Source organism: Sabethes cyaneus, chromosome 3, assembly GCF_943734655.1.
Source record: "Sabethes cyaneus chromosome 3, idSabCyanKW18_F2, whole genome shotgun sequence".
NCBI classification, from domain to species: Eukaryota; Metazoa; Arthropoda; class Insecta; order Diptera; family Culicidae; genus Sabethes; species Sabethes cyaneus.
Genome location: NC_071355.1, coordinates 64,840,537 through 64,866,752, shown reverse-complemented (window position 1 = coordinate 64,866,752; position 26,216 = coordinate 64,840,537). Strand labels below are relative to the sequence as shown.

General features: G+C 41.5%; 1 protein-coding gene and 1 non-coding gene across 3 annotated transcripts in view; one reads left to right on the top strand and one right to left on the bottom strand.

The window, feature by feature from the left end:
- Positions 1–1,259: 1,259 nt before the first annotated feature.
- The window catches only part of LOC128742070 (uncharacterized), a 175,001-nt gene continuing 150,044 nt past the window's right edge, over positions 1,260–26,216 (bottom strand). For both annotated transcript variants that reach the window (XM_053838270.1, XM_053838269.1), the window contains exons 2-3: positions 23,475–24,122; positions 1,260–5,626 (exon numbers count right to left, since the gene is read on the bottom strand). In XM_053838270.1, the coding sequence (XP_053694245.1) occupies positions 4,014–5,626; positions 23,475–24,090 (2,229 nt within the window). In that variant the 5' untranslated portion in view covers positions 24,091–24,122 and the 3' untranslated portion in view covers positions 1,260–4,013. The remainder of the gene's footprint in view (positions 5,627–23,474; positions 24,123–26,216) is intronic.
- LOC128744836 (U4 spliceosomal RNA) lies at positions 20,594–20,784 on the top strand. The gene has a single exon (XR_008412459.1). It is a non-coding gene; the product is annotated as a U4 spliceosomal RNA (small nuclear RNA).

Below are 26,216 nucleotides of genomic sequence, written 5' to 3'. Positions count from 1 at the left end.
TATGAGAAAATTAGTAGTAAGAAGTGATTAGTTAGAAATGAGTATTACGAAGTGAAAAATGAGCACTTAGAAGTAAGAAATAAGTAGTTCAATACAACCTGGTGTCACATTCGACCTCAAGTTTTATCAGCCTCATGTCCATTCAATCTCGTAACCATTTGGACATGCACGTCTTTTGGCAATATGCGCTTCATGCATTGCGCCTCACGGGCATTACGGCTCACGTATGAACGCCTTATATCCCAATCTCGTTTGACTTTGATTTTTCAGAACGGTCCAACTGTGAATCGAACAGCCGTTGCAGTAAATCTACGTTCTCAAGTATTTTATAGACAATTTTCCTGTATCGCACGATTATATCGATAAAATTGATAGTTACAGACATATTTCCAGCAAATTCTTTGTACATTTCAATTAGTTTGGTTTGATTTTCTTCTGTTTTCTTGGAATATTACCTGTTCGACAGTCACAAGAAATCGTTTCGTAATAGTCGATCCATGAACTATGGACAGTAATCAGCAAATGGTACTTTCCAGGAATACGAGCAACCGTCGCCGTCGAGCTTTTCTAAAATCACTGTCATTTTCCCCTAACACAAAAGTTATGACGTACAAACATCGACTAACGTGCAGTTGAACTGTGTTGTTTTCTATTATTTCAGTTTATTCACATTGCAGCTGCTGTACTTCGTCAGTTTTCAATCTGTTGGAGTACAAAACATGATCATTTTTTACTAGATTTGTCAGTAATCTGATTTATGTTGAAGGCATATGTTTGTGGTCTGCAATTAAATTGTGTTTTATCACGATATTTGTGAAACATCCTATGATTTCGAGTATACATTTTGTTAAAACAAATTTCCTGAAGCCTCTTACAGAAACGGTGTCTTCGGCAAAGTTTTTTGTAACAAGATTTTAGATAATCTTTGCTGAAAATCTGCTGAACACCATGCTTGGTTGAGTTTCAAATTAAAACTAATCATTAGTCATTACACCTTCTTATGTACGAAAACTGTTCCGAAGATTGTTATCATTATCAATACAGTAAATCAGTTCACTTTTTGAGCAATCGAAACCACTATGCAACACAAGAGCAGAAGAGCGAAACGAAGATACAACAACACTAGGCAGAACAGAAGACAAGCGGATAGTTTAAAGAATAAGAGAAAAAACTAATAACTTTTTTTTCTATGGAATGTACGCTTTATTTTTTTTATTAGAAAAAAAACCTTTGCTTAACAGTACGAAATTATTGACTACAATAAAAGTTAGAAAAATAAATATAGCATGAATAAGACAAAACAATTATTTTTTTCAATAGACGAATGGAAGGAATCAGGGCGAGAAAAAAACGAAAACAAAAAAAAACATGGAACAAAAAGATCTCACAAAAATAACAAAATTTGTGTGTTATTTGGCAAAACAGTACTTTTTAATAACGACTTTTTTTTTGTTCTTGTCAGAATTTCTCTCAACATTATCTCTCTTTCTCTCACTTTCTCTTAATGACTATTGTTAATTAATTAAAGCCTTTTCGTTCCTTATACTGCGTTAATTCGAAGAAGATTGAAAAAAAAAACAAGAATTCGTTTTCTAGCATTTTTTAAACTCTTTTTTTTCTCTCGCTGAATATACAGGTGTGATTTTGTGTGATTAGTTTTTTTTATAGTTTTGTTTAAAATAAGTTTTTTTTGTCATATCTTTCTTCTTTTGTTTATTGTAGCGTTTCGGTTTCTACTGTTCACACACGTGTGTCTGTGTGTCTACTTTCACTGCTTTTTTCTTTTTCTTCTGGGATTTCATCTTAGCCTATAAGCACTCAGACTAGCACTGAAACTTAAACATTATCGCTTGTAAATCGGTGGAATCTCAGTGTAGATGGCAAGCTAAACTCAAGGTAATATATGAATGTAAAAAAAGGAGGTTTAGTTGGAAGTAATGCACTGGGGTAGGTAGAATTCGCTACTGAATGGCACTGGCAGAACTGCGGGGACACTAATAAGGGGGGCGGGGGAGGCTTTCAATGTACATGTAGAGAATAATGTTATTTTGAAATGCGTTGATTTGTGTACGTTGATAGGCAACTAATAATTATCTTAATATGGCAGCACATTCATTCAGGAGAAATTGGTTCCGCTCGGGACTGTACAGGAGTAACGAAAAAAATAAAATAAAAAAATATTATTATAAAACAAGCGCAGCATTGATTCCTGTAGGAGACTGGCGGTAAACAACGAGCTGAGATTGTCGTCGTTTGTCTTGCACTTTGTGTCAGTAGCATTATTTCGAATTAATCGCATTTTGCTATAGGAAAATTATCTTTTTACCTAGATTATTTTCATTCAGTTAGATATTGTTTAGTTCGTTTTAAATAAGATCCATTTACTCTGTAATAAGACTTATCTCGACTTTGTTTTTTTCTTTCAATTAGTTTTGTTTCTCTCTCTGCTTTTTTTAATGCACACATTAAATTTACCACAGTTTGCAGCCTTGTGGTACATTGTGCATCGGAAACAAATCACATACATTCTCATATAGATATAATTTAATTATGCTTACTCGAAAATAGTACGGTCACTGCAGCTTTGTTTTACGCCTTGTTCACAGTGTTTTCAAAAAACCTGTTTTCCCTTTTCGGCATAACACTTCTTCTGTTCTTCTTCCTCTGTTATTGTTTTGATTTTACACCATAAATTTATGTGTTTGTCATTTACAGTATGGCTAAGTTTCTGTTTTCATTTTTTTATAATAAAAAATCTATTTTTTCATCCTCATTTACTTATAACTTGAGATCACAGTGTTTAGAGATAAACTTTCAGTAAAGAACAATTTTGCCTTTCATAATTTTTCCCGGATTTATGCTTCTCCTCCAGAAATCGGCGGCAAAGTTGTGATGAATCAAAAGTAAGGCTAATACACATACACGCACACACATTGATTCGAATTGGATTGTTGTAAGAAACGACGAAAATGGTTTTTCTTTTGTTTGTTTTTTTTTTGCTTTGTTTTGTTTTGTTTGGGCACATTTAAAAGATTGTGGTATTCGCACGCACATTAGAAAAATGCAAAATTGTCAACGTCTAAACATGCTCGTATACGTGTGTGAGTGAGTGAGTGAGTGAGGGAGAGGGTGTGTCCGTGTGTGTTCACTAGTGCGCAAAAACGAATGTAAAACATTCACATGTTAGTCGTTTGTTATATCGTGTGCATGTGCTGGTGTGATTGTGCAACAAGTCAACTTGAAGAAAGAGAAAACGCACGTGAAAACCTATTTTAGTCGATCAATATTTGCATTAGCGCTTTTTGTTCGTTAATGTGTGTATGCACCCTGCGAGCGCGCGCGCGTGTGTGTGTTTTTTTCGTTTCTCAGTATGTGTTTTGCCGCAGTGATAAATTTGGAAGATGTCCCGAGTAATAAAAAAGGGAACGGGAGAGCTCTTCCAGCTAAAGCACCGCTGCGTACCAGATAGTAAGTGCCTCACTGTAAATTCATGTCGAGCGATGTTTTTCGCGTTGAATGATTGCTATGTTTGCTGTGATTGATTTGCGATTGATGCGTTGTTTTTTTCGGGTCATCGATTTTTAACTTTTTACTTACTCGACCAACAGGACGATCACAATCGACTGTTCAGCGGCTTCGGCACCGTCGGCGCCGGCACCTTGGCCGCCCTCCCTATTGTCACTAACACTTACACTACGGCGTTCGGTGTCTGCTTGGGGAGGATTCGGCTGTGCTGGCGGATCAGGAACGGGTCGACTATTTTCGCCAACGTCAACGTCTTCTTCGTCGTCGCCGGTGGCGGAAGATGGCGGTACAGCTCCGGCGTCGGCATCCTCCTCGGCAATGTCCAGCAAGACCGTAGAAGCCTGTCCGCTTACTTGGGTGCAGGATCTGCGAGCTGTTCCGGATGTACTCGCTCCGGCTGTTTCGATGTAACCCATGAACGGATCGTCGTGCACTAGCTCAATCTGGGGATCATTCAAACGCATAACGTCGATCGACGGAAGTTCGGTCTACAAGCTGGTTGCACTGGATGAGGACACAATCGGAATACCGCTGATGTCGTCATGCAGCAAATGATGGGAGTGTATACTGGCCGGATGATGGTGATGATGGTGCTGCTGCTGTTGGGCAGGCGACACGTGATGGTGGTGTTGTGCTTGCTGTTGCTGCTGTTGTTGCTGCTGCTGTTGCTGCTGCTGTTGCTGGTGATGGTGGCTGCTGGCGCTAGTGTTTGCGCTACTACTGCTTCCGCTGCCGTGGGTGTTCTTTTCCTTCTTTATTCGCTGCTTTAGGTGAACTTTGGCGTGGCGCTTCTTTTCGTCTGAACGGGCAAACTTTCGGCCACAGATGTCGCAGGAGAATGGTTTCTCGCCCGTGTGCGTTCGAATATGCGTCGTCAGGTGATCGGATCGGCTGAAGGAACGCATGCAGATTCGACACTGGAACGGTTTCTGACCGGTATGGATGCGGATATGTCTGGTCAGTTCATCCGATCGGGAGAATCGTCGGTCGCAGTTCTCGACGGGGCAGGCGTACGGTCGTTCGTGTACGGGTGTTTTGCTGGGGCGATTTGGATACTTGCGCGGCTTAACGGGGACTAGCTTCAGTGGCATTGGGCTTTGCTGGTAGACTTGATTCAAAATCTCGTGCCCTTTGCTGGTGGATGGATTGTACTCTGCTAGTTGAACAGCGTACTGAGCTTGCTGCTGGGGAGTTAGCTGACTTAGTTGACTGACGTCCGGACACTGGGAGGAGCTGTATGGTTCCTGCTTGGGAATTATGCTGACAGAGGAGGTTGAGGATGGACCGGGAATCACTACGTTGTGTTGGGGACTGCCATATTCGACGGGCGAATCGAGCCATTGATATTTCGGGGTCTGGCTCATGCCGAGATTCTGACCGCGTGAGTATTGATGCATTTCCTGGGCCTGTTGCTGTTGTTGAGCCTGCATGTCAAGCGAAGAAACGCAACTTGCATAGCTTGGTGGTTGCTTCAGAATGATACTGGGACAGTCCATGTTTAGACCGAGAAGTTCAACGGACTGGTGAGTTCGTTCGTCGGACCCGTAGTGATGCGATGAGTGCTGATGGTGACCTGCCGGAGATGGAGTTTGTGCCGGATTCGAGGTTGACTGTTGAGCAGCGGCAAAATGGGCTTGAGTTGAACTTTGTGGCCCGGGACCGAGCAAGCCAAACATGGGTGGCTGGAAAAGGCTTTTGTCCGGACTGGGCAAACCCCAACCGCTGAGTCCGGAAGTAGGAGACATTTGTCCGGACATGATGGACAGCTGGGAACCGGTAGTGGTCTGCAGGCCCATACCGATTCCGGACGTTGTAGTGAAGATTCCTCGGTAGGAGATTTTACTATCCTCCGGTTCGGTCGTTTGCTCGTGATGCATCTCCTGGCTGCCACTGTTGCTGTGATGTGATGATGATTGCGTTGCTTGCTGATGATGTGACGATGACGATGGATACATGGCGTTGCTGCTGGTGTTGCTAGCCTCTTCCTCAATGACCACCGATTGTGGCGTGCTGCGTTCCTGCTTTGTTGGGCTGCACAGACTCGCACACGGACTGGATACGGTTTGCGGTTCCAGCGAGAGATCGTCCGACTCGATTGATCCTGTTTGTTTTTGTTTTGAGAGGGAATGAGGAAGAAAAAAAAAATCAAAAGTTAGCTTGAGTCATATGGTTGTTGCCTGGAGAATGACGGTTCTAACCGTGCTTACGTATTTAAATTTATAATTAAGACAAAGTGCCACCTATAAATTCCAACCGCGAACTACCTAGCGGGTGTGTGTGTGTGGATTGCGACAAGTGAAGTGGAGTGGAGGCCATTTTTAATTTGACAGCATTCGAATTTTCTGTTTCCGTTGTGCGCATAAAATTAAAATAAATTTAAATCTCACTCGGTGCATGATTTTTACGCCTTGTCTTTTCTGGTTTTATTGATTTCGTTCGATTCTGTCGGCTCATTCTCGCGCACGGGAATCGTCGCTTGGCACCGGCGGCAAAGGTACCGGCGGTGGTGGGGTCTCGGTAACTGTCGTGAAATCGCTTATTGTGGTTTCGGCATTTATTTTGAGCTTTCTGGGCTATCTGTGTCAACGTTGTTAGCATAACATGGCAATAAAAAGTTGTAACCTGTGGAGGAAAAAAAACGGAGTAGGCATCGGCGGCTGAATGGAGTCAATTAGCTAGTTGCTTTGTACTAGTCCTTGCATGTTGCTGTAGTGTCACTAAACTGATTATTTCCTTTTATTTCATAAATTTAACTCTCAAACAGTGACGTATTGGTGTGATAAAACAAAAGTCGAGGTTTAAAAGTGCTTGTTCATACACGAAAACCAGATAAGAAGTGCTGCTGTTTGACGCAAAGATCGCTTGTTTTATCACCGACTGGACGCCAGTAGCAGAGTAAAACCGAGAAACAGCTGTCCACTGACTGTATGATCCGGTCTCACACGGGAAACGGGTAAGGGGGAAAGGCCGAAAATTGCTACTGTATTAAAATAAATCAGTCGAACCGGTAATTAAAAACGGAGGGCTCTAATTAGTCTTTTTTCGCTGCCGTTGTTTTTATTCGGTGTTTTTTCAACGGAACGCTCTCGTCTGCCTCTGGTTGTTGTATATTTGCGGTTGAGGCCGCAGCATCCCTTCCTCCCTCCCAACTCGCTGTTTGTTACTCATTCATTCCTCAAGGTTTTGGACATTCGTTGGAAGGACGGACGACAGCAAAATGATGATGATCGTTTGTGCTCGGTTGTGTTTTGAGGTTGCTTTTGCTGTTGTTTTTGCCTCCAATACACACAGATCCTCCTCATACCCGCCTCGGTGCGGCCCTGCCCGTCCTCGCAACCGGGGCAGATAAATCTTCTTCTCCGCGCGATGCAGATTGAGAAGCTGCGACCGCTGCTGCTGTTTCGATCGAGTGTCCCCACGTCGGTCGTCCGGAGAGCAAGCAAGGCACATGCGAGCCTCCGCTCAATTGAGTCTCATATTTTTATGCGCGCGCGGATATTGAAATCCCACCGCTTGCTCGCTCCACCAAGTTCCTTTCCCCAGCCCAAAACTCGAAACTCGGTTGGAGGACTTGCGAAGCAACAGATTCGCGCAGGGCTCTCTCGCTTTGGCTTTTAATTTATGCTGATAGTGTAATTTATGTTTTCGATATTCCGTTCCGCACCCAGTCAGCCATCCGGCCAGCCGGCCAGTTTCAGTCAGCTCCGTTGGCAGTCGTCGTGCGAGTCAGAAGATCGTCTCTTCGGAACCATCATCGCGCATAAGTCAATGTTTTGATGATGATGTCGATTTAAAATAAAACCTCGGCGGAAAGCTGCGTACTGCTTTGCAGTCGACCAGCCTCACAGCCACACACCGACGACGGCGAGGTGACGTACCTTCGGAGTGTTTTGGGGATAGCCGCTCAGCCGGAAATGACGACCAATAACAAGCGGTAATCGGGCCGAGGCAAGAATTTGCAGCTTATATTCTCCTTGCTTTTCATTTCGTGACGGACAAGCTCTGACCGCGCTGGGTTATATAGGAATTAGTGTCAAAATTATGTCGGGTGAAGACTAATTTAAAAATTTGTCTGTCACGGGACTTGATTTGGAAGGTCTTTTCGAACTTCGACTCGTGTCGGTCGGGTGGTAGGTAGGCAGTCCGAACTGCACGTGTTTTTACAGACAAACACCATTCGACTGGGCGCGATCATCACACCTTAAATTTTCACCGTATTTGCTTTGGACTTGCGCCCAGAACTCATTTATCGCTTGTCGGAATGTCCGGATTGCGACATTTTTCCCGTTGTTTTGGAGCACGCCACTGAAAAATGGATCCCTCCGGACGAATGGATTCACCGTGTCGCTGAGAGAGAAATTAAGGTGTGGGGATTCCAAGATGAATTATGGTTATGAAACGACGGCCTATTAATAGATTCGAAGCGTACGACAGTGGAAAAAACACGAAGTGCGACAGAGAGTCATGTGCCAACTGCTAAGCAATCCGGTGCCAAGATGTTTGCTGCCGGACCGCGATCCACGGAGACCTCGGAACTGGAGTGTGTCTAGAGAATTAATTCATAAATTATGCTGATGAACGAGGTAAGATTCGGCCGGCCGTGAGTGTGTGTATTTGGACCGGGAATGCCAGGAATCGTTCCACTATTCCCGTGACTGAAGGCACGACAGCAAACTTTTATCTTTGAGCGTTCTTTTGTAGCTCTTAAGAGCTTCTTCTTCGCGGTAGGTTCCGCGTGTTGATTTTCTTGTTCCATCGGGTGGTGTATTTTTAATATTTTGTTCCCTTTTTCTTGTTCTTGTTGAGTTGAGTTTTGTTGAGATTACCTCCCCGATCGTTGAGACCCGTTGATGGCTTCGCAGGGTGTGGAACCGTGGTTCGCGATACAAACAGGTTTTTTTTCTCTCCTTGTTCTAAGGCTCGGCCCAACACGGGGTGTTGCGCGGGAGAATCACTTATTGTGTCTGAGGCTGCGACTCGGCTCGACTCGACTCGACTCAACTCGACTCGGCAGTGAAGTGGTTTGTTCTATGAGAAGAAGGAAGATCATCGTCACGGTTCGATGGAACGCACCTCTTCCGCTTGAGAAAAGTGCATTTGCAGCACTGAATACTCATCATCATTTCCATCGTCATCATCATCATCAACAACAGCATCAGCATCATCATCTTTCCGCAGAATGCGGCGCTGACAGCGGGTAGCTCAGTATCCGGCGATTGCTAAACTCAAAACCGGGATCCATCCGCCATCAGCAGTCACAATCACCAGGGGCAGAGGCAGGAAAAGGCACTCGGTAAAATCTGAATTCTAATTTATTCCACTTTTAATATGCTGTCACTTTAAGACTGCATTCAATCATTTCTCACTCTCGATGTTCGATTGGATCGAAGACCTCGGGGCCGATCCCCGCCCGGGGCCCCTCGGCTCAGGATGACTGATAGATGGTTGATGACTCAGGTTTTGACATTGTGTCACACATCAATTTCACGATTCGGCAGCCGTAACGCGCCTAGCGTAAGCGATCATCCTGCCCTGACCCGGTCCGAGCCGGGCCACACCTGAGAGTGAGGAAAGAATCGTTGTTGTTGGTGAGACTGAGCATGAGTTCACACTTGGCTTGGCTGTCACGATGTTGGAAAGGAGTTGCTTTTTTCGTTCCCTCTGTGGGTAATGAAAAACGCCGCCGGCGGCATTCCGTACCGGCGGTGCGGCATCGAGGCATCGAGCAGGGATCTTAGAGATTGGCCGGAAAAAATGGTGCACGGAAGATAAAAATAAAAGTAAATTATAATGCTGAAATCAGCTGCACAGAAAGCACTGGCCGCCCGGCGGTGGTGAGGAAGTGGGTATCGGTCAACCCTGCAAGGTGTGTGTTTGAGGACTAGTAGAGAGCCGGCCGGTTGTCCTTTGTGAGCGCGCGTGCGGTTTTCCATCGCCGACGGTTGCCTGTCATAATGAAGTCATAAACATGATGCGAGCAATTTGAGATTTTTCGTGTGCATAATCCCGTTACTCGCTTCGCTGCTGGTGCGGTGCAGCTTGTTCACAGGTATATTTTGGTGCTTTGTTATTTGCACTGAGCAACGTGTGAATATGTTATTTTTTGGTTTTCGTTTTTCGAGTCTGGGGAGCAGAACTTTCGGTAGTAATGCAATAATGGCATTATCTGTGAAATATCAGAGGCCTTATCGAGGCCATTAGTAAATGTAACTGTAATGTAATTTGTTGGAAAACGCAATATTCAAACCATTTTGAACCGAACCAAAAATTGTCAAAACATGAAACTGAAAAAAAATATTTCATATGTTCATTTGAAAACTTGAAAATTTTAGAATATTCAGAGAAACTCCATTATTTGTGACTTCATTTAATACTGAAATAATACCTTTCTGTTGGTTAATAAATAGAAAGTTCAACTGTTTCTGACACTACAAGGTGTCTCTGTCAGTATTAGTGGAATATACGGTTTCCATGCGTTACTGTGACCGTGCGTCTGCGGCATCTGTCAAAAGCACGTGCTTTCAATAAATCCGGTGTCCATTTGCAGTAGCCGCAAAAGTTGTTTTATCTTGTTTTTCTGCAGTTTTTAAGTTGCATTTTGGAAATACATTCAATCCGGTAGATAAAAATGTCAAAAAGCAGTGTTTAGGTGAGAAAGAAAAAGAAATGATTGAAGGCTACGTGAGAAGAAAAGTGTATTAATTCGAGAAATCGTACGCAGGCTCAGTAGATCAAATGAAATGGTAAGAAACCACTCAAAGGGTCCAGATATCTATTCTACGGTCAAACGAAAATAACGATGTATTGTGAAATTGCCTTCCAAATCCACTATTCTACTGTATAAACCCGCTGTGTAAGTTTATAAGATCAGCCCCAGTAATAATTGATCTGAAATGAACATCGTTTCAAATCTAACCTTCGTGTATGAACAAAAACAGATCTAATTTACCTAGCTTATCATGACATGTTAGCGGGACACGATAAAATATCTGTGACTTTGATGTTTTTTTCACAGATTATCTAAATAGTATTTTATCCAGTTTTTAATCATTTCAATGTTCCTTTTTCCACTGTAGAATATTTTTTCAGGTGAAAAAAATCAACAAAAATGGTTCTATTAATGGGTTATTCAGAGATCTTAGAAACGATCCTGAGTACTTGTCTAGTCACAATTTTAATAGTAATACATAGTAGGATTGAGTGCGTTTGGGCAGCTTAAATTGGCAATCATATCTTGCAAAAGGAGCTCGTCAGACTATATTGAAATTCAAAACAGCTTCTTAGTTCTAATATTCACACCAGTCTTAGTTCGAGAAACGGAAATTTGACATATAAATGGGGACTCGTTGTGCCAGTAAAAGGTAAAATAACAGACTTGATGAGTTAAAAGTAGCAATTTTGGGAACGTGGGACGATTTTGAAATGGATGATTGCCAAACTGGCCTTCAAGAAATTTGCAGCAAAAAATAACAACCACTTGTAGGAACCATTTGTCATAACCAAATGTTTCGTGGTTCAATTAATGAACTAGTGCACCGTTAGGACGATCAAAGATCGAACCAAACACCTAATAGCCGTCCCCTAAAAATAAATATTCGCCGTGTGGTTTTCTCGCCTGTGACTTCGATTCGAATATTAAGAAAATTAAAAATATATTGTTTTTCACGTTTGGTCCTCAATGACCTCAAAATGCATGAAACCGCGAATTAATCATTCGACAAAACCAAGGCATTGTCAAGTGGTCATGTCTTTTCATTCAACATTCTTGAGTTGTGGTGCGTGACAGAAAAAATAGCAACATTTAGCGCCACGTTCGTTTCACACACAATGTAAAGCTGCGTGTGGGAGTCAAATATTTGGTTATTTTAGCTGACTAGCTGTCGGACGATTCAGCACTTTTCGTGCAGTCAAACTGCAAAAAAAAAAGAGATTTTGTAGGATACATTGAACATCCTGTTTGGTAAAAACTATTTTTGGTCTAAAATATATTTTTCATTTATATCATTGGAATCAAGCGTTCTAGGTGCTGGCCATGATACACCAAACATCTCGAACCACGCGACGTATTTTGTTGTTGTACTGATAGATTGGCGCTTGTCAAAGGCTAATATCAAATGAAGTCAACTTTTACCGTGGACACATTGCGTGTACTGAGGCGGACACAATGTTTCGAAGTTATCAATTGTTTTGTTAGTAATGTCTGGAAATTTTAATTACTCAAGATTTTTCATTCTAACATAAAAGTTTCACTCTAATCTTTAATGTAACTTTTCGTAATATGAGCACTTCATACCATAAAACCAAAACATCAGTTGTTTTATAACTTTTGTCTCGAAACAATTCCTTTATTTGGTTAATTAATTAGGCCTTGTGCGTCAAATGTTTTCTATTCGCTAGGTTTACGATATGGCGAGCGTGACACGTAGATAGAATAAGTTTTCTCCTTGATAAAGAACAATCCATTAAGTTGGCTATGGGTGTTGCTGTTACATTGAGCTACATTGACAATAATGAGTTAGCTTCCGTAGGTTTATTATTAGCTATACAACTCGAAACAGTGAACCTTTCGTTCACCAAGAGAGTAGCAGTTTTCAGAAGAGCTGATTTTGTTTAGCAAAGTGTGACATCTGTATCGCGTGATATTTCCTTAATTTGCTATTAAGTAAGAAAAAATGGAACTTTCCAATCGAGTGAAAAATTTTCGGTACATTGTTGGATTTAGTGATATTCGCGATGTCCTGATAACACGCGGGATGATCAATTTTCAACAACTATTTTGGGGACATCCAGCACTTGTTAAAACAGTCGACAGGGGCGGCCCTTATGTCAAAGTTCTTCAACACTGATGTTGAGAATTTCCATTTCCAGTATATTTTTTAAATTAAGGTTTTCAACTGAGTGCGCTCCAACCTCTCCCATGCCATCTTAATTTTCCAGGACCTCCATGTGCTGAATAAAACAACCCTTCAGCTGCAGCCAAGTCACTTTTAAAGGCCAGATTTTGTTAAGTAAGCTTAGGGACGACTGCAGACCCAATGACGACACGAAATTCGGTGACACTTTGGTTAGCTTTGTAGAACTTCTCCAGCTTGCGTGAGTATTCTATGCAAACGTGTCGCAACAAAAAAATTTCTTCGGGTCTTCAACAACTTAAAAACGTTTCAAATTGTAGAACAAAACATGAACTTCCGTCGAGTAAAATAATGTGTGACAAATGAAAATCATTGTTGTTTGCAATCTTTGATGGATTATTCTCATATACACTTAAAATAAAGTACCGAAGTCGGCAAAATTTTGCCGAGATTTAGACAGCCCAGAGTTCGGCAAATTTTTTATGATGTCAAACGCTAGTAAAGATCCGTAAACGTCGATTTGCATTTCCGAAATTTTCACCGAACGCTCTGCTGTCCAAATCTCGGCAAATTTTGCCGATTTTTTTTAAGTGTGTAGAACTTTTTCTCGGGTTTCTATTAGTGTGCTTGAAATTCAAATCGGTTCGAGCAAATATGACGAAAAAGGCGTTTTAGACAAATTTTAATATGGCAGCCAATCCAACATCACTGCTAAAATGTTTATTTTGTGGAAAATTGGTGACCTTGACCGGAAAAAGTATCTTCCGTGCCCAAATCCATGAACTACACCCGTGTAGTGAAATTCTGGGACCTTTCGGTTCAAAGTGAACAATGATTTTGAAAAGTTCATACTTCATATTCATTGTATTTTGTACAACGCCTGGGAACCGTTCATTTATTTCGGTGTATCTCGGGATTCCAGCTATAAAGAAAATTACTGTTTTCAGCAAAGTTGATCCGCAGACCAAGATCTTTCAGACGGTGAAAAAAATTTCAAAAGTTTTTCACCAAGTGGCATTAGTATTCGAGTGAATTTTGTTAGGTTTTAGCATGCCTATAACTCGAAGTTGGCCGGAGTAACCAAAGGTTAAAGACAAATTTTTAGTTTTGACTGCAAGATGCAAAATATTCCTTTGAACTCAGGATTTTTAGTATCAAATTATTGTTATTATGTACCCTCCCAGGTAACCAATAAGCATCATCAATGGTATTCAAATGCAAGCCCATAAGAATTTAGGTCACCTTAAATGTTATTTAAATTCTATTATGGCAAAATATACGGTAGTGTTCGACATCGGAACGAAAATTGAAGTCCGGGTTCCGGTCCGGTCCGGTCCGGTAAAAAATCGGAACGAAATTTTTAGGTCCGATTTCGTTCCGGTCCGATTTAGCTCTGTTCCGGTTCCGGTCCGATTCCGGTCCGGAAGTCCGAAATTGTCCGGATGCAAAATTTACCAATTTTTAAAAAATAGGTAAATGTCAAAGGTAAAGCTTTGAATGTGTAGAACCTTCTGTAACTTCTAAACGCTAACCGGCCTGAAATGGATCATTTAAAAAAATTGAAAAATGCAGCACCATTAACTGGTGCTTGGTAGCTTACCCATCATGGAATGGTGCACTTTCAGACATAAAAGTCAGATTTTAATTAAAAAATTGTCTTTCAACCGTCAGTTTATGCTCTTTTTAATGAAAACTAATTTAAATTCGCGATTTTTTATTTTCCCCGGAAACTTTAAATCAAATTTTCCAGTTTTCTCGGACAACACTTGCTTCAAAAGTTTATAGCTCTTGAACAATTTGTTTTATGAAACGGCGAACAAAACCTCAGCCATTTAGCAAAAATACTATTTGGAAAAAATATTTCTCAAAATTTTCCACGGTGGTGGAAAACTCCTGTAGAAAAATAAAATCACTGCAGTGAAATTTTTGACACTAACACTAAGAAAAAAATACAGTGGACTCTTGGAAAAGTTAACTCTCTGAAAAGTTAATTGTTCAGAAAAGTTAATTGTTCAGAAAAGTTAAGCGAATATTAGCTCCCATGCAACACTCTAAAAAGTTAATGTTTGCCTTAACTTTTCTGAGAGTTTAAATTTTTTGGTTATCCAAAGCGTTCATTCACACACCTGTGTTTTCCTTCTATCTTCATTTCTCATTTTTGGATTCCTAACGCATTTTCACAGTTTAATACAGAGTCTCATCATAACTGGGATTAAATTAAACTCTTGTAGCGGACAGTTATAGCAACAGTTCAATACGGGCACATACTTATCTTAGGATTTTTGGAAAAGCGCAAACTTAGATTAAATTTTAAATGCAAAAGAAGCAATAGCAGGGACGAAACCGACTATTTTAAATTTACTGAAAGGAACTAAGTATTATTTTATAAAGATGTTTTTTTCGTTTTGTTTTCTTTTTTTCGGGTTATCCAACTGGTCGCTTAATCTCTATACCTATAAAAATGGATTTCTGTCTGTCTGTCGGTATGTTCCTTACAGAATCGAAAACTACTGAACCGTTCGGCTTGAAAATTTACATGTAGGGGTTTTTGGGGCCGAGGAAGGTTCTTATGATGGTTAGAGACCCCTCCCCTCACTAAGAGGGAGAGCTCCCATACAAATGAAACACAAATTTCTGAATAACTCGAGAACTAATCAAGCAAACGGAACCAAATTCGGCATGTGAAGGTTTTGGGAGCATGAGCATGAGCATGAACGACCACACACATCGTAGTTGCACCTCCGTGATTGATCTGAGCTAATGAAGTTGCACAGGGAAACACACAGATAGCATTTCGGGAAAGTTGACTATCGTCAATGTGTAACAATTCAGTAGCTACAACTTTATATAGATCAATAACGGCGCCGGCCACGTCCTTGTGATCGTTAGGAAAGGAAAGGATTGTTAGTTCAACATTCGCTGTTATGAGTCCTTGTTTACCTCTGCATCTCCACGAATGTCACGGGAAGAAGGATTGTGTTAGTATGAGTATGATCAGATCTGGATTCACTGTGGTAAGTGATGCGATCAGGCGATTTATTAAAAGTACTTCAAACAGCAAATAGAAACGAAACCCATGGCTTCCGGCCACTGGTAAAATAATCCGCGTAACGGCATGTGAAGGTTTTGGGAGGCAAGATTTTTTTTCTATGGTGAATTAGGACTCCTCCCCACTTTAGGAGGGGAATTAGGGCCCCTCACCACTTCTCCTACACAAATGAAATACAAATTTCCTTTTAACTCGAGAACTAATTAAGCAAATGGAACCAAAGTTGGCATGTAAAGGTTTTTGGAGGCAAGAATTTTTTTATATGATGAATTAGAACCCCTTCCCACTTTAGGAGGAGGCTCTCATACAAATGTAATACATATTTCCTCATAACTCGAGAACTGATCAGGCAAATGAAACAAACTTTGGCATATAGGTATTTTTGGAGATAAGAGTTTTTTTATGGTGCATTAAAACCCTTCCTTTCTTTAGGAGGGGAATTATGACCCCTCCCCCCTTTAGGAGGGGGGGGGGCTCCCATACAAAGGAAATACAAATTTCCTCATAACTCAAGAACTAATCAAGCAAATGGAACCAAATTTGGCATGTGGGGGATTTTGCAGGCAGGATTTTTTTATGATGGTTTGAGACCCCTCACCCCTGTGGTAGGGGAATAAGAACTCTCATACAAACTCAGCTAATCGAACTCGAGAAATTTTAGACTCTTCCTTAAAACATAACAGACAATAACAAGACCACCAAAAACTTTCTGCAGCCGCCCGCAGAAATCAGCTATGCCCAGGTTTATTTGTTTTCCTAGGTCTACTGACCTCTATTACTTTCCTTCAATTGGGTCCGGACGAGCGACAACGAGTAAGGAGAGGATCACCCCGAGGATTGAAATGGTACTTTTCATGAAAAGGTTTCCCGTGAACTGGTACATTCCGCGTAAGGTTTTTCACGAAATGGTATTCGGCAAAATGTTATACAATCACGGCGAATATTTAAGTGCTATCCGCTTTATTTTATCTGGCTAAGTAACAGGGGGATTGTTTTCTACTTTATTGTGAGGAAAAATTGAAAATTTGTCAATTAAATGTAAATGTAAATAGTGACGTTACTGCCAAAATGAGTTATCTTAGGTTGAGCTCCTCAGAAACTTGCTAAACTCGAGATTGTGACAGATTCACGATTTATGTACAACACATTTTAATTTGTGGCAATACGAAGTTTGCCGGGTCAGCTAATAGCGTTTAAAACTCTGCGCTGGGTCCATTTGTAATGTTAACGAAGTGTCAGGGAGACCTCAAACATCAGTTCTACCTGACGAGACAGGCAATGTCGCCCACTAAAACACAGGTAGAACCCCAAGCATAGTCGTCACGCCTATGCCCGCAGGCGGAGGCGTTCCGGCCCTGCGCGGACTCCACGAACTGACTCTAAGATCTCTCTGCCAAAGGCCGGAATACCATACTTTAAATTTAATGATGATGATGATGATGAGATAGATCGAATGACGATGATAGATGATAGATCGAATTTGTTAATGTGCTTTGGAATTTTTGTACTACTTGAGTTAGACTAATCTCATGTTTTTAGTCTTGACCTTGAAATGCGGTCATACTTGAGTTGTAAAATGTAGTATAGTGAAGAAGTGGAGGATTCGTCAGCCCCGTCTGACACCGATTCTCAACCGCGCGCTCGCTTTCAATTTTCTAACTCAAACAACCACAAATGATCTAATAGGAAAGACAAATTTCGGAGCATTAGCGGCTATCAACTTATCAGGGCAAATTTAATCTTTCATTCCCCCAGCATTTATGCACTGTCCCAACATACAAAGTAAATTGAGCGCAGCACAACCCGGACGTTCGCGGTAGTCGAGAGGAGTTGGAGCTTATAAAGCTTTATGGAGACGCACTCGTCTTCCAACCCTCGAGAACAAAGAGCTAATGCAGTAAAGCTGTGGGCTTAAACGTCTCTCTAAGACTCAACCCCTCCCCATCGACAGACCCCGCGGCCGGCCACAGAGCACAGGACAGCCACGAGGCCAGTGCGAAAATCCAGCAGCATCGCCCAGCCAAGACTCGAACACACGACACGAATTGACCTAATTGTCCCATCTGCTACCTAAGTATTTCTATTATTATACCAATAATCATTGTAGAGTTGTCCTTCGGCATTCAACCGGATCTGGTAACCCACTTACATCCCCTTACTAACCCTAAGTCCCCGATCGACCCAATCAATCCAACATTTTGCGGAGATATTTGTGACAGCTGTGATAAATAGTGATGAATCTCAGAAACATTCATCTATTTATTATCAGAGATTTCCATACTGGACACATTTGGTAAATTTTTACCCCGAGTCCCACTTGAAATCACAAAAGTATTTTGACATATACCCACATTCAGAAGTAAACGTGACCGCTGCTCATTTACTGATTAGTTAAAAAGCCCTACACCACGACAAGGTTCAGTTTTATCGTGGGGAAGCATTATTTCATAAAGATCTTGCTACATATTTCTTTGCGTTACAACTTCCAGATACCTAAAAATAAGTATCCTGCATCCGAGAATATATTTTTCGATTTTGTGTTTATCATTTTCAATGACTCTTAGGACTACTCAGAAAAGGTAATATTTCGAAAAAGCTAGCCGACCCATTCATTAACTTTTCCGAAAGTCCACTGTATTTCAAAATTTCTTAAGACTTAGATCATGGGCTTTCCAACATTTCCTTAAAATTTTGCACCGTCATAGAAAATCATGTGGAAAACTTGTTCCAACTAATATTTTTCCTGGATTGCTGAGAAAATTTTATTACATTTTCATAAAAAAATTGTTCTGCAATGCTTGATTTTAAAACTATAAACTTTCGAAATAAGCGATGTTCGAAAAAATCGAAAAATTTCTAGTGGAGTTTTCTGGGAAAATAGGATAACATATTGTTTTCATTAAAAAGTTAACATTCTATACTCGTAAGCAAAATTTCATGAAAATCTGAGACTCTTCGGCCCAAACCTATACGATAATTTTGAAAAATCCGATGAAACTTTTGAGTTATCTTTCATATTGGACCATAAGCGTGAATATCGGTTACCTATGGCATTACCGAGAAGATGAAGTGCCATAATTACATAACTTTTAAAATTAGTTCTTTGGAATTAAATTTTGAGGGATCATAAGGCACGAGCGCACGAGCCGATACTGCGAAACGTTCGGTTTTAAGACCCACAGATATTTGCTAATTTTTAAAAAATAAATCGATTAGTTGGACTTGTTCCGGAGCCTTAAACAGAAAGTGTATTATTGCTAGCGAAATTATTGTCTTTCCTCAATACTGAGGAAGTTAAAGGAAATTAGTTTTAAACATATAAAGTAAGTCCTAGTCATCGTTTCCACTGCGGTCAGTTTCACGATCAAAAGTGCTCCGGACTTTTCCGGACTTTCAACGGAAGACCTGGTCCGGTCCGGTTCCGGAACGCTTCGTTCCGGTTCCGGTCCGATAAAAAATCGGACTCTAAAATTTCGTTCCGATCGGACTTCGGACCGGACATCGAACCGGACTTTCCGGACTTTACCCGGTCCGATGTCGATCACTAATATACGGCTAATTTACTGCTAACCTTCTTATAGTGCTGACAATGCTTATTTGCAGTTGGTTATAACTACTGACCTGCCACAAAAGACAATCATTAAGACTGTCGCAGTGGCCTTTTAACGCAATGCCCTTCTGGCATACAAAAGTATAATTACTGACACGAAGAATTTGAATACAATTTTGGATGCCAATTTACAACACCTATGCAGTCAAAAAGCTAATATACAATAACATGCAGTATAAAATGCCAAATATGCCAATAAGCAGTTGATTTGCTGCTGTATGTATTTGTTGTATTTGTATTTCACTGTATTTGTTGATGTATGTTAATGATCATTGGTTACCTGGGCTTTATGCCACCATTGAGTTTCGCCTACATAATGCTTTTCCTTTGTTGATTCAATAACGTTCGAATCCAAAATTAATATTTTTTAGGGAGTCTACTACTCAAAATAAATGTTTTGATATTTTTTCCAACACTGAATTCAAATGATTTCGGAAAATACAATCTGTACACCATGGGCGTGGGGCAACGACCGCAAGCCCAACTTTCCGCCAAGTTTTCGCTAACTGCGATTCCAAATATGTGAAAATTTTAAACCTGTTGCCTGCATCGACCTTGCGTTTTGTGAAGTATTAAAAAATTTTGTGGATGAGAACCCATTTCTTATGTTTTTACAAGCGCAGATAATAAATCTCCCAAGATACAATTGTACGTTTTATTTTATTACATTCCTCTAGTGGTTTTCATGACCAATTTCATAAAACCACTAATAAAACTATGAGTTCCACCAGAACTTCCTGATGACCGCTATAAAACTACCTTCCAACTACGTGGTGTACTTTTCAGAAGGTTCTTATAACCTCTTTAAATATCAGGATATAAGTAGCTCAAGTACTCTACAGAAAGCAGCGATGAAACCGATTAAGCTTTCGTTGCTTGATGGCTTCCGCCATAATTAAATAAGGCTTTTCGCTTTTCGCTCTGGTAAAAAGCTATATCAATCTGTCAGCTTTGTCAACTTAAAAATACATTCGTGAGCAGAAAAGTTGGAGTATTACTGTCTGATCATCTTGATTTATTTGGTTTATAGGGATCATAATCAAATATCCCATAGAATATTTAATGAATTTTGAACAATCTCCGTTACTTTGCAGTACAGTGGGATTTCGAATTTGGCATTCCTCGATTTTGGCAACAAAAGTATCCGTTTTTGGCAACACAAACTATTTCCATAACAAAAATATGCTTAAATATTAGTCAGTTTTCGCATACATGCTTTAAATGACGTAAAAATGATGCCCTCAGTGTGTTCATGACAAAAAGATTGCTGTTATAGAATGTTTCGAACAATAATATTTTTATTGCCGTAGGACGCATTTACATTCAATTTTTTCATATCAAAAAAGGGTCTCGATTTTGGCACGGTTTCGATTTTGGCAACATAGGTGATACGCATTTGTTGCCAATTTCGAAATGCTACTGTATATGCACATTAAATTTTATCGTGCATTTTGATATGGTATGTGGATTAAATCACTGTTCTCTAATATTTTGAAATTTTCTAAAACTGGTTGTTTTAACAAAATAAATATATTCAGTTAGTCAATATCAATCTCAAGTTTTGCGCAGTGGCGATATCGTATAACCAGTGACGTTCCACGGAGGTGCATTTATTGCTTGTTGAAAATTAGTCAATCTCAATTTGTAGCAACATCATTTTAGTTGCTTCCTGTGACAGTAAAACCGATTGATAATAACTTTTTTTCTACAAAACACTTTGCTTTGATAAATTTTTGTTGGCGAGCTAAAACAGAAAAAAAAGATTTTGGTGTTGAACTCTAATATTAATATAATGGCAGCAATAAATCTCTTTGGTCAGGGTGTTCCTTTTCAATAACTCTATAGAACTAATAGATTTATTGCGGTTTGACAAGCAAACGGAATAAGATCAATTTTGATTGGTGCGACATATTGTATCGCTACGCCACATTTATGGTAAGTTTATAAGGGTGCAACCGACTAGTTTTATCTTGGTAATATAAGCAACCACAATAAATTTGCTTTATTATCAGTTTTATTACGGTTTTATAGCGTCGTATTCTCTTGGTACTGTGTAATACCATAATAAAACCGGAGGCAATGATTAGTACCGTAATAAAACTTGTATAAAATTAAAGTAAAACCAAGTGGCTTTAGAATTGATACTTGGGATGGTTCACTAACATTTAGTTATAAACTTAATAGAAAAAATAGCTGTTTACAGCATTGGACATAAAAAACGAAAATTTTTATAGCAACTTTCTTATCTGACGCTCGTCCAGATAATTATTTTTACATGAAAATCAAAGTTTGAGCTCTTTTTGAGTGCGCTTTCACGAAAAAATATTTATTAGCTTGCTCGATGTTATCCGTTAGAATGTACCACTTTTCTACGGTTAGATTTTAACTTTACATCCACACCTTCCTAAAAAATATACTAGAAGTAGGAGGTCAAAAAAAAACGCGCAAAAATTAAAATAAAACGAAAACAAAATTAAAGGAGTTTGTTTATTAGATACATTTAAACTCAAATTAAACAGAATTTTAAAGACAATTCTGACATGAATGAGATTTGAAAAAAACATAAGACAAAATTTTCCTATTTTGATCTTAGTCCAATTCTCGTTTGTTTTAATACTTTGCTATTCAATATTCAATGAAACAATTAATTCGGCTTGGGGTTGTCTAAATCTTATCATGATTTGAAACACTGTCTAACTTGTATGAAATCATGCTAAAATTGACTTCGGAAAATCACCGTTTTAGGATGAATTCTTTACCGATTTTCAATCTGCGTTAGACTTGCAAAACCTGTCGCTAAATGTGTTATTTTTTGCTTTTTGTTTGATATTTCAACTATAAAAATAGCGGCCGAAAGCCTCATTCTGATTTGTCAAAATTTTAAAATGGCGCGGCACTGCACCATTAAGGTGGAAAAGGTTAAAACTCACAAAAGTTTGATTAAGAGCCAAAATTCACCAAAAAATTATAGAAATGGACCAGCATAGGAAAAATTGTTGACCTGATCGATGTTTAAATGCTGTCATTTTTTAGTTCTTCAACTGTGAGTTGAATTTCCCTTTCGCCGAATTGAAATAAAAAAAAACAACAAGCAACAATACTTCACCCAAAACTTCGGAGGAAATGTTCCGTTTTCTTTTTTCTGTTCGGGTGGAAAAACGAGAAGCGGTCAAAGAACGCATCAGTCTGGCTGGCTGGTTGGGTTTGGTTGGGTCGGGTCGCTTGGAGTGCGGTCTGGGCCCGTCCGCTCGTAAAAGTAAGTCCACTTGGCTTACGTTCAATCTCAGCCAAAAAGAAGAATACTGTCGTATCTCCGTCTGTTGGTACGTGTGTGTGTAGTTGATGTGTGTGGACAGTTACTTCAACGCATGCCGCAGCCGACGGGCTGATTGCGTGTAAAATTTTCTGCCCGCAAACACAACCTATTACCGTCGGCCGATGCCGCCGCCGCCGACGACAAGATCGTGGGAGCAGCAGTGCGGTAAGTTTTGATCTGATTCAATTTTCCTATGATTTTATTACCCTCCCATTAAAGTAGTTACACTGTTTACTGGAATCTCGCGCTTTTCCGAGTCATTTAGCTGCCACTTTGTTGCATGCACCAGCACCAGACTGGAGGGCGAAAAGGGAGATGAAATTTATTCGCCATTTTTCCCTCGTCTTTCCCGTTTTTAATAATAATGGTCGTTGAAGCAACAGCGGCAGTCAACTTATTTGGCAAATTTATTGGCACGCAAGTACGGCAGCTCGTGGGGCGACTGGCCGCCGGCATCAGTACTGTGGTGGCCTATATAAACGGTGCTGTCAGCCGATGCTAGTTGCAATTATAACTTATGCCCTCTGATGGCGGCCGGCAGAGTTTCCCATAATGGATGATGGGCCGTGGCGCCGAATCTGTGAAGAGTTCACTACACTTACGACGGATTGCGACTAGATGATGGGGGTGCGGAATTTCGATTCTCATGCCTAATGCTGATTTATGAGTCGGCCGTCAGCGGTTTGTGGCGCTGCTGTCGGGTTCAGTGGACAAACAGCAACAGAAGACAGTGGCATCGGTTATTATTTATTAGCTTTGGGCATTATCTCGGAATGCTCCCGCGTGTCTGCGCTGGGTTTTAATCTCAAGTAGCTCGCAGCAGAATAGGGATCAGTCACGAAGCCGTTAAACTTGTGGCGCGAAAAGAAGAGCCAGCAACCGCGTGAGAGCGTGATTGTCGGATTAGCGCCTCGCGATCGCGAGCACTCACTGGTTCTGCTCCACTTGGTACAAGGGCGCGGACAAGCAGTAGCAAGCGGCCCGCTCTGGTCGGTGATATTGATTAATCTACTGCGCTGGATCTACTACCGGCGGAGGTTGGCTCCGTTAATTGATAGGGGTGGTGGCACTTTGTCTTTAATGGGTATTACGTTTAGATATCGGGGGTGGACGTGAACTTACCTGTGATCGGTGGAGGCTCGACGACGGTGGACGGCCCGAAGAAGGACGGGATGTCCCCGGAGGTCGTGACAGGGGTGTTGAGATCGCCGGTTTGAGTGTCACCCTGTGACTGCGAGTGATCCTCGGAGGACTGATGCAGGTTGGAGTCTGAAGAATGCTGGCCACTGGCTGCAGTAGTACTGAGCAAGCTCAGATGGGGATGATGGGAGTTGCTGGTGCTGCAGGAGGTCGACGTGGACGTCGTCTGGGTGGTGATGGAGGAGGACGGGGTCGAGGTGCTGCTACTGGTGGCTGAGGAAGACGTTTGTGCCGTGTGATGATGTTGCTGTTGCTGCTGTGGTTGTTGTTGCTGACAATGATGGGACGCCGTCTGGCTGTGATGGGTAGCGGCCGTATGCGTCTGATGATGATACGGATGATACAGATGATGATGGTTGTTGTTGGGCGTTGCCGAGTTGTTGTTGTTCAAGCCCAACGATGTCGTGGTGGCCGCGGTCTTGAACAGACCGCAGGTATCGAAGCTGAGCACGTTAAAGTGTGCCGCAGCCGCTGATTCTGTCAGTAGGAATGTGTGATGCGGTGGCGCAACCAAGGTTTCTAGCCCTTCCATGATCATGGCAGCTGCTGGTGGTCCAGGGGCAACGCCACCTGTAATCGGAATAAAAAGAATCGAAAGAGAAAAACAACATGAAAACGATTTTAGAGCGCTTGATCTCAAACGGTGGAAATGGCTTGAAGCAAAACAAACGAGTCGTAAAATTAATTAATTAAATGTTATTAAACAATTGACACTTGACATGGCTCCAATTTAGAGCAATTCTTGAAGCCGTGAAAGTACGGTGCGAGCTCAGCTCGTTTGCTGATATGGTCACACTGTGTCAGTGTGTTACGTCGCCGTCGTTGCCGTCGTCGTCGTCGTCGGGCGGCGTGTAAACACCAGCCTCTCGGACGACGCATTTGCAGCTAATGCTATAGATGGTGGTATTTATCACCATTGAACGACGCGTGTAATTGTCGCGTTTCTTTTCGTCCATTTTCGGAAGTGCCATATTCGCGTCTCAAAGTCTCACGCACCAGCCGGGCTTAGTCCGCCCGTCGTTCTCTGTTTCGTGTGTGCGAGTGCCCAAATGGTCACATAGATCAAGCGATAAGACTCGAGACTACGAGGAGGCTGTCAGCGTCATTATCGTCTTCCCGCGGTCGATCGATTAACCAGATTCCGATCTAATCTCTCGGGAAACCTTACAGCAGAGTACCGGAGACGGGTGGAACGGTGCAGAGCGGAACCCTCGTACATATATATCTGTCAGCCCGGAGCAACGCAGTAACGATATTCAGATTTTCCTTCGGATGAACGGGGTGACGCTGGACGACACGGAAAGTGATCAACAATAAAATTTATAGAAGATAAAGAAAATGTTTATATAATAAAAATAAAATATCGAAATAAGAAGGAACGGAGAAAGCAGCCCCGGGGTGCAGGCGGTCTGCCGAAGCAGAGGCAGCCGAGCCACTCTGCCACGAGAATAAAAGTGTCAAAATAAACGTATTAAATTTATAGATTTTATTCCGCGTACGAGTGTGTGCCCGACGTGGTTGTCCCTTACAATAATTCTCGGTCTGTCAGTCGGTCGGAGCTTTTTAGACCCGCACACGGCAAGACCGACCGTTTGCGCGCCAAATGAACTCATCAGAACCGGGAGACGTGCGTGTACGTACGTGTTCCTTCGCGGGAGCGCGCGCGCGTCGTCGTCCTCTGGGCCCTTGTTAGCTGTCGCTCGAGAGAGGTATTTCGGAATGTCATCGTGAGCCGACGATGTGACGATAGAAACCGGAGGGCCACAGGCAGCCCGCGCAGATCGACAAGAAGTTGCCTTTAATCTACGAACAAGGTTACATATGAGAATGTTAGCATCAGATTAAGATAAGATTTAAGAACGTAATTGACAGTTGGTCACTCTCGTGTGTTCTTTTCACACTGTACGCGGGTGAATTGTACCGCCGAAAGCGGCGGGCGATAGGGATCTGGATGGATGGAAGGAATGTAGCCTGTCAGTTTTTGAGGATTTTCTTTGGAATGATTCCTAAAGACGTAAGTTCTCGCCATGGAAATGTGTCATTTCTGATGACTAGCCATTGTGACATATGAATTGGAAAGCGATTTGAAATCTTCATCAGCACAGCTGAGAATAAAAAAAAAGAACAGGGTTCCGGGCATGACAGCAAAGTTGAGCTAATTGAACTAACAGTGGCACCCGCAGCGAAGCCGAGAATTACGATCGGTAATAGTCTTAATTGAGAAAACAAACAATTGCTTCCCGCCTGGCTCTGTGCGCGGCCTTGCTTTCCGGTTGCGCAGGGTTATGGGAATTGACCAAATATCTATTAGCGCTTGGGACCTCCGAATTCCGAGATGCAGCGATGTTGTTTTTCCGCGTGTATCTCTGCCTCTCTTTCTCTATTGTTAATTATCATTAGAGCCTTCATTAGCACTTGTTTGCGGAGACACACTTGAGACCAAACAGTTCGCGCCTTTCTCCGGCACCGATGTGCTTCTCCGTCTTTGAATCAATCGCTTTTTGGTCAAGCGGCTTCTGGTGTAATCGCGGTCTGCAGTAGCGCGGTCAGTTCCGAAGAACAAAGGCGCCAATTCTTCGCCGGGAGTAACCCGGAATGGTGACAACCCATCTCATAACGTGTCAAGCCGTTTCTTTTTTTCGTCGTCGACGAAAGTGGTTCCTC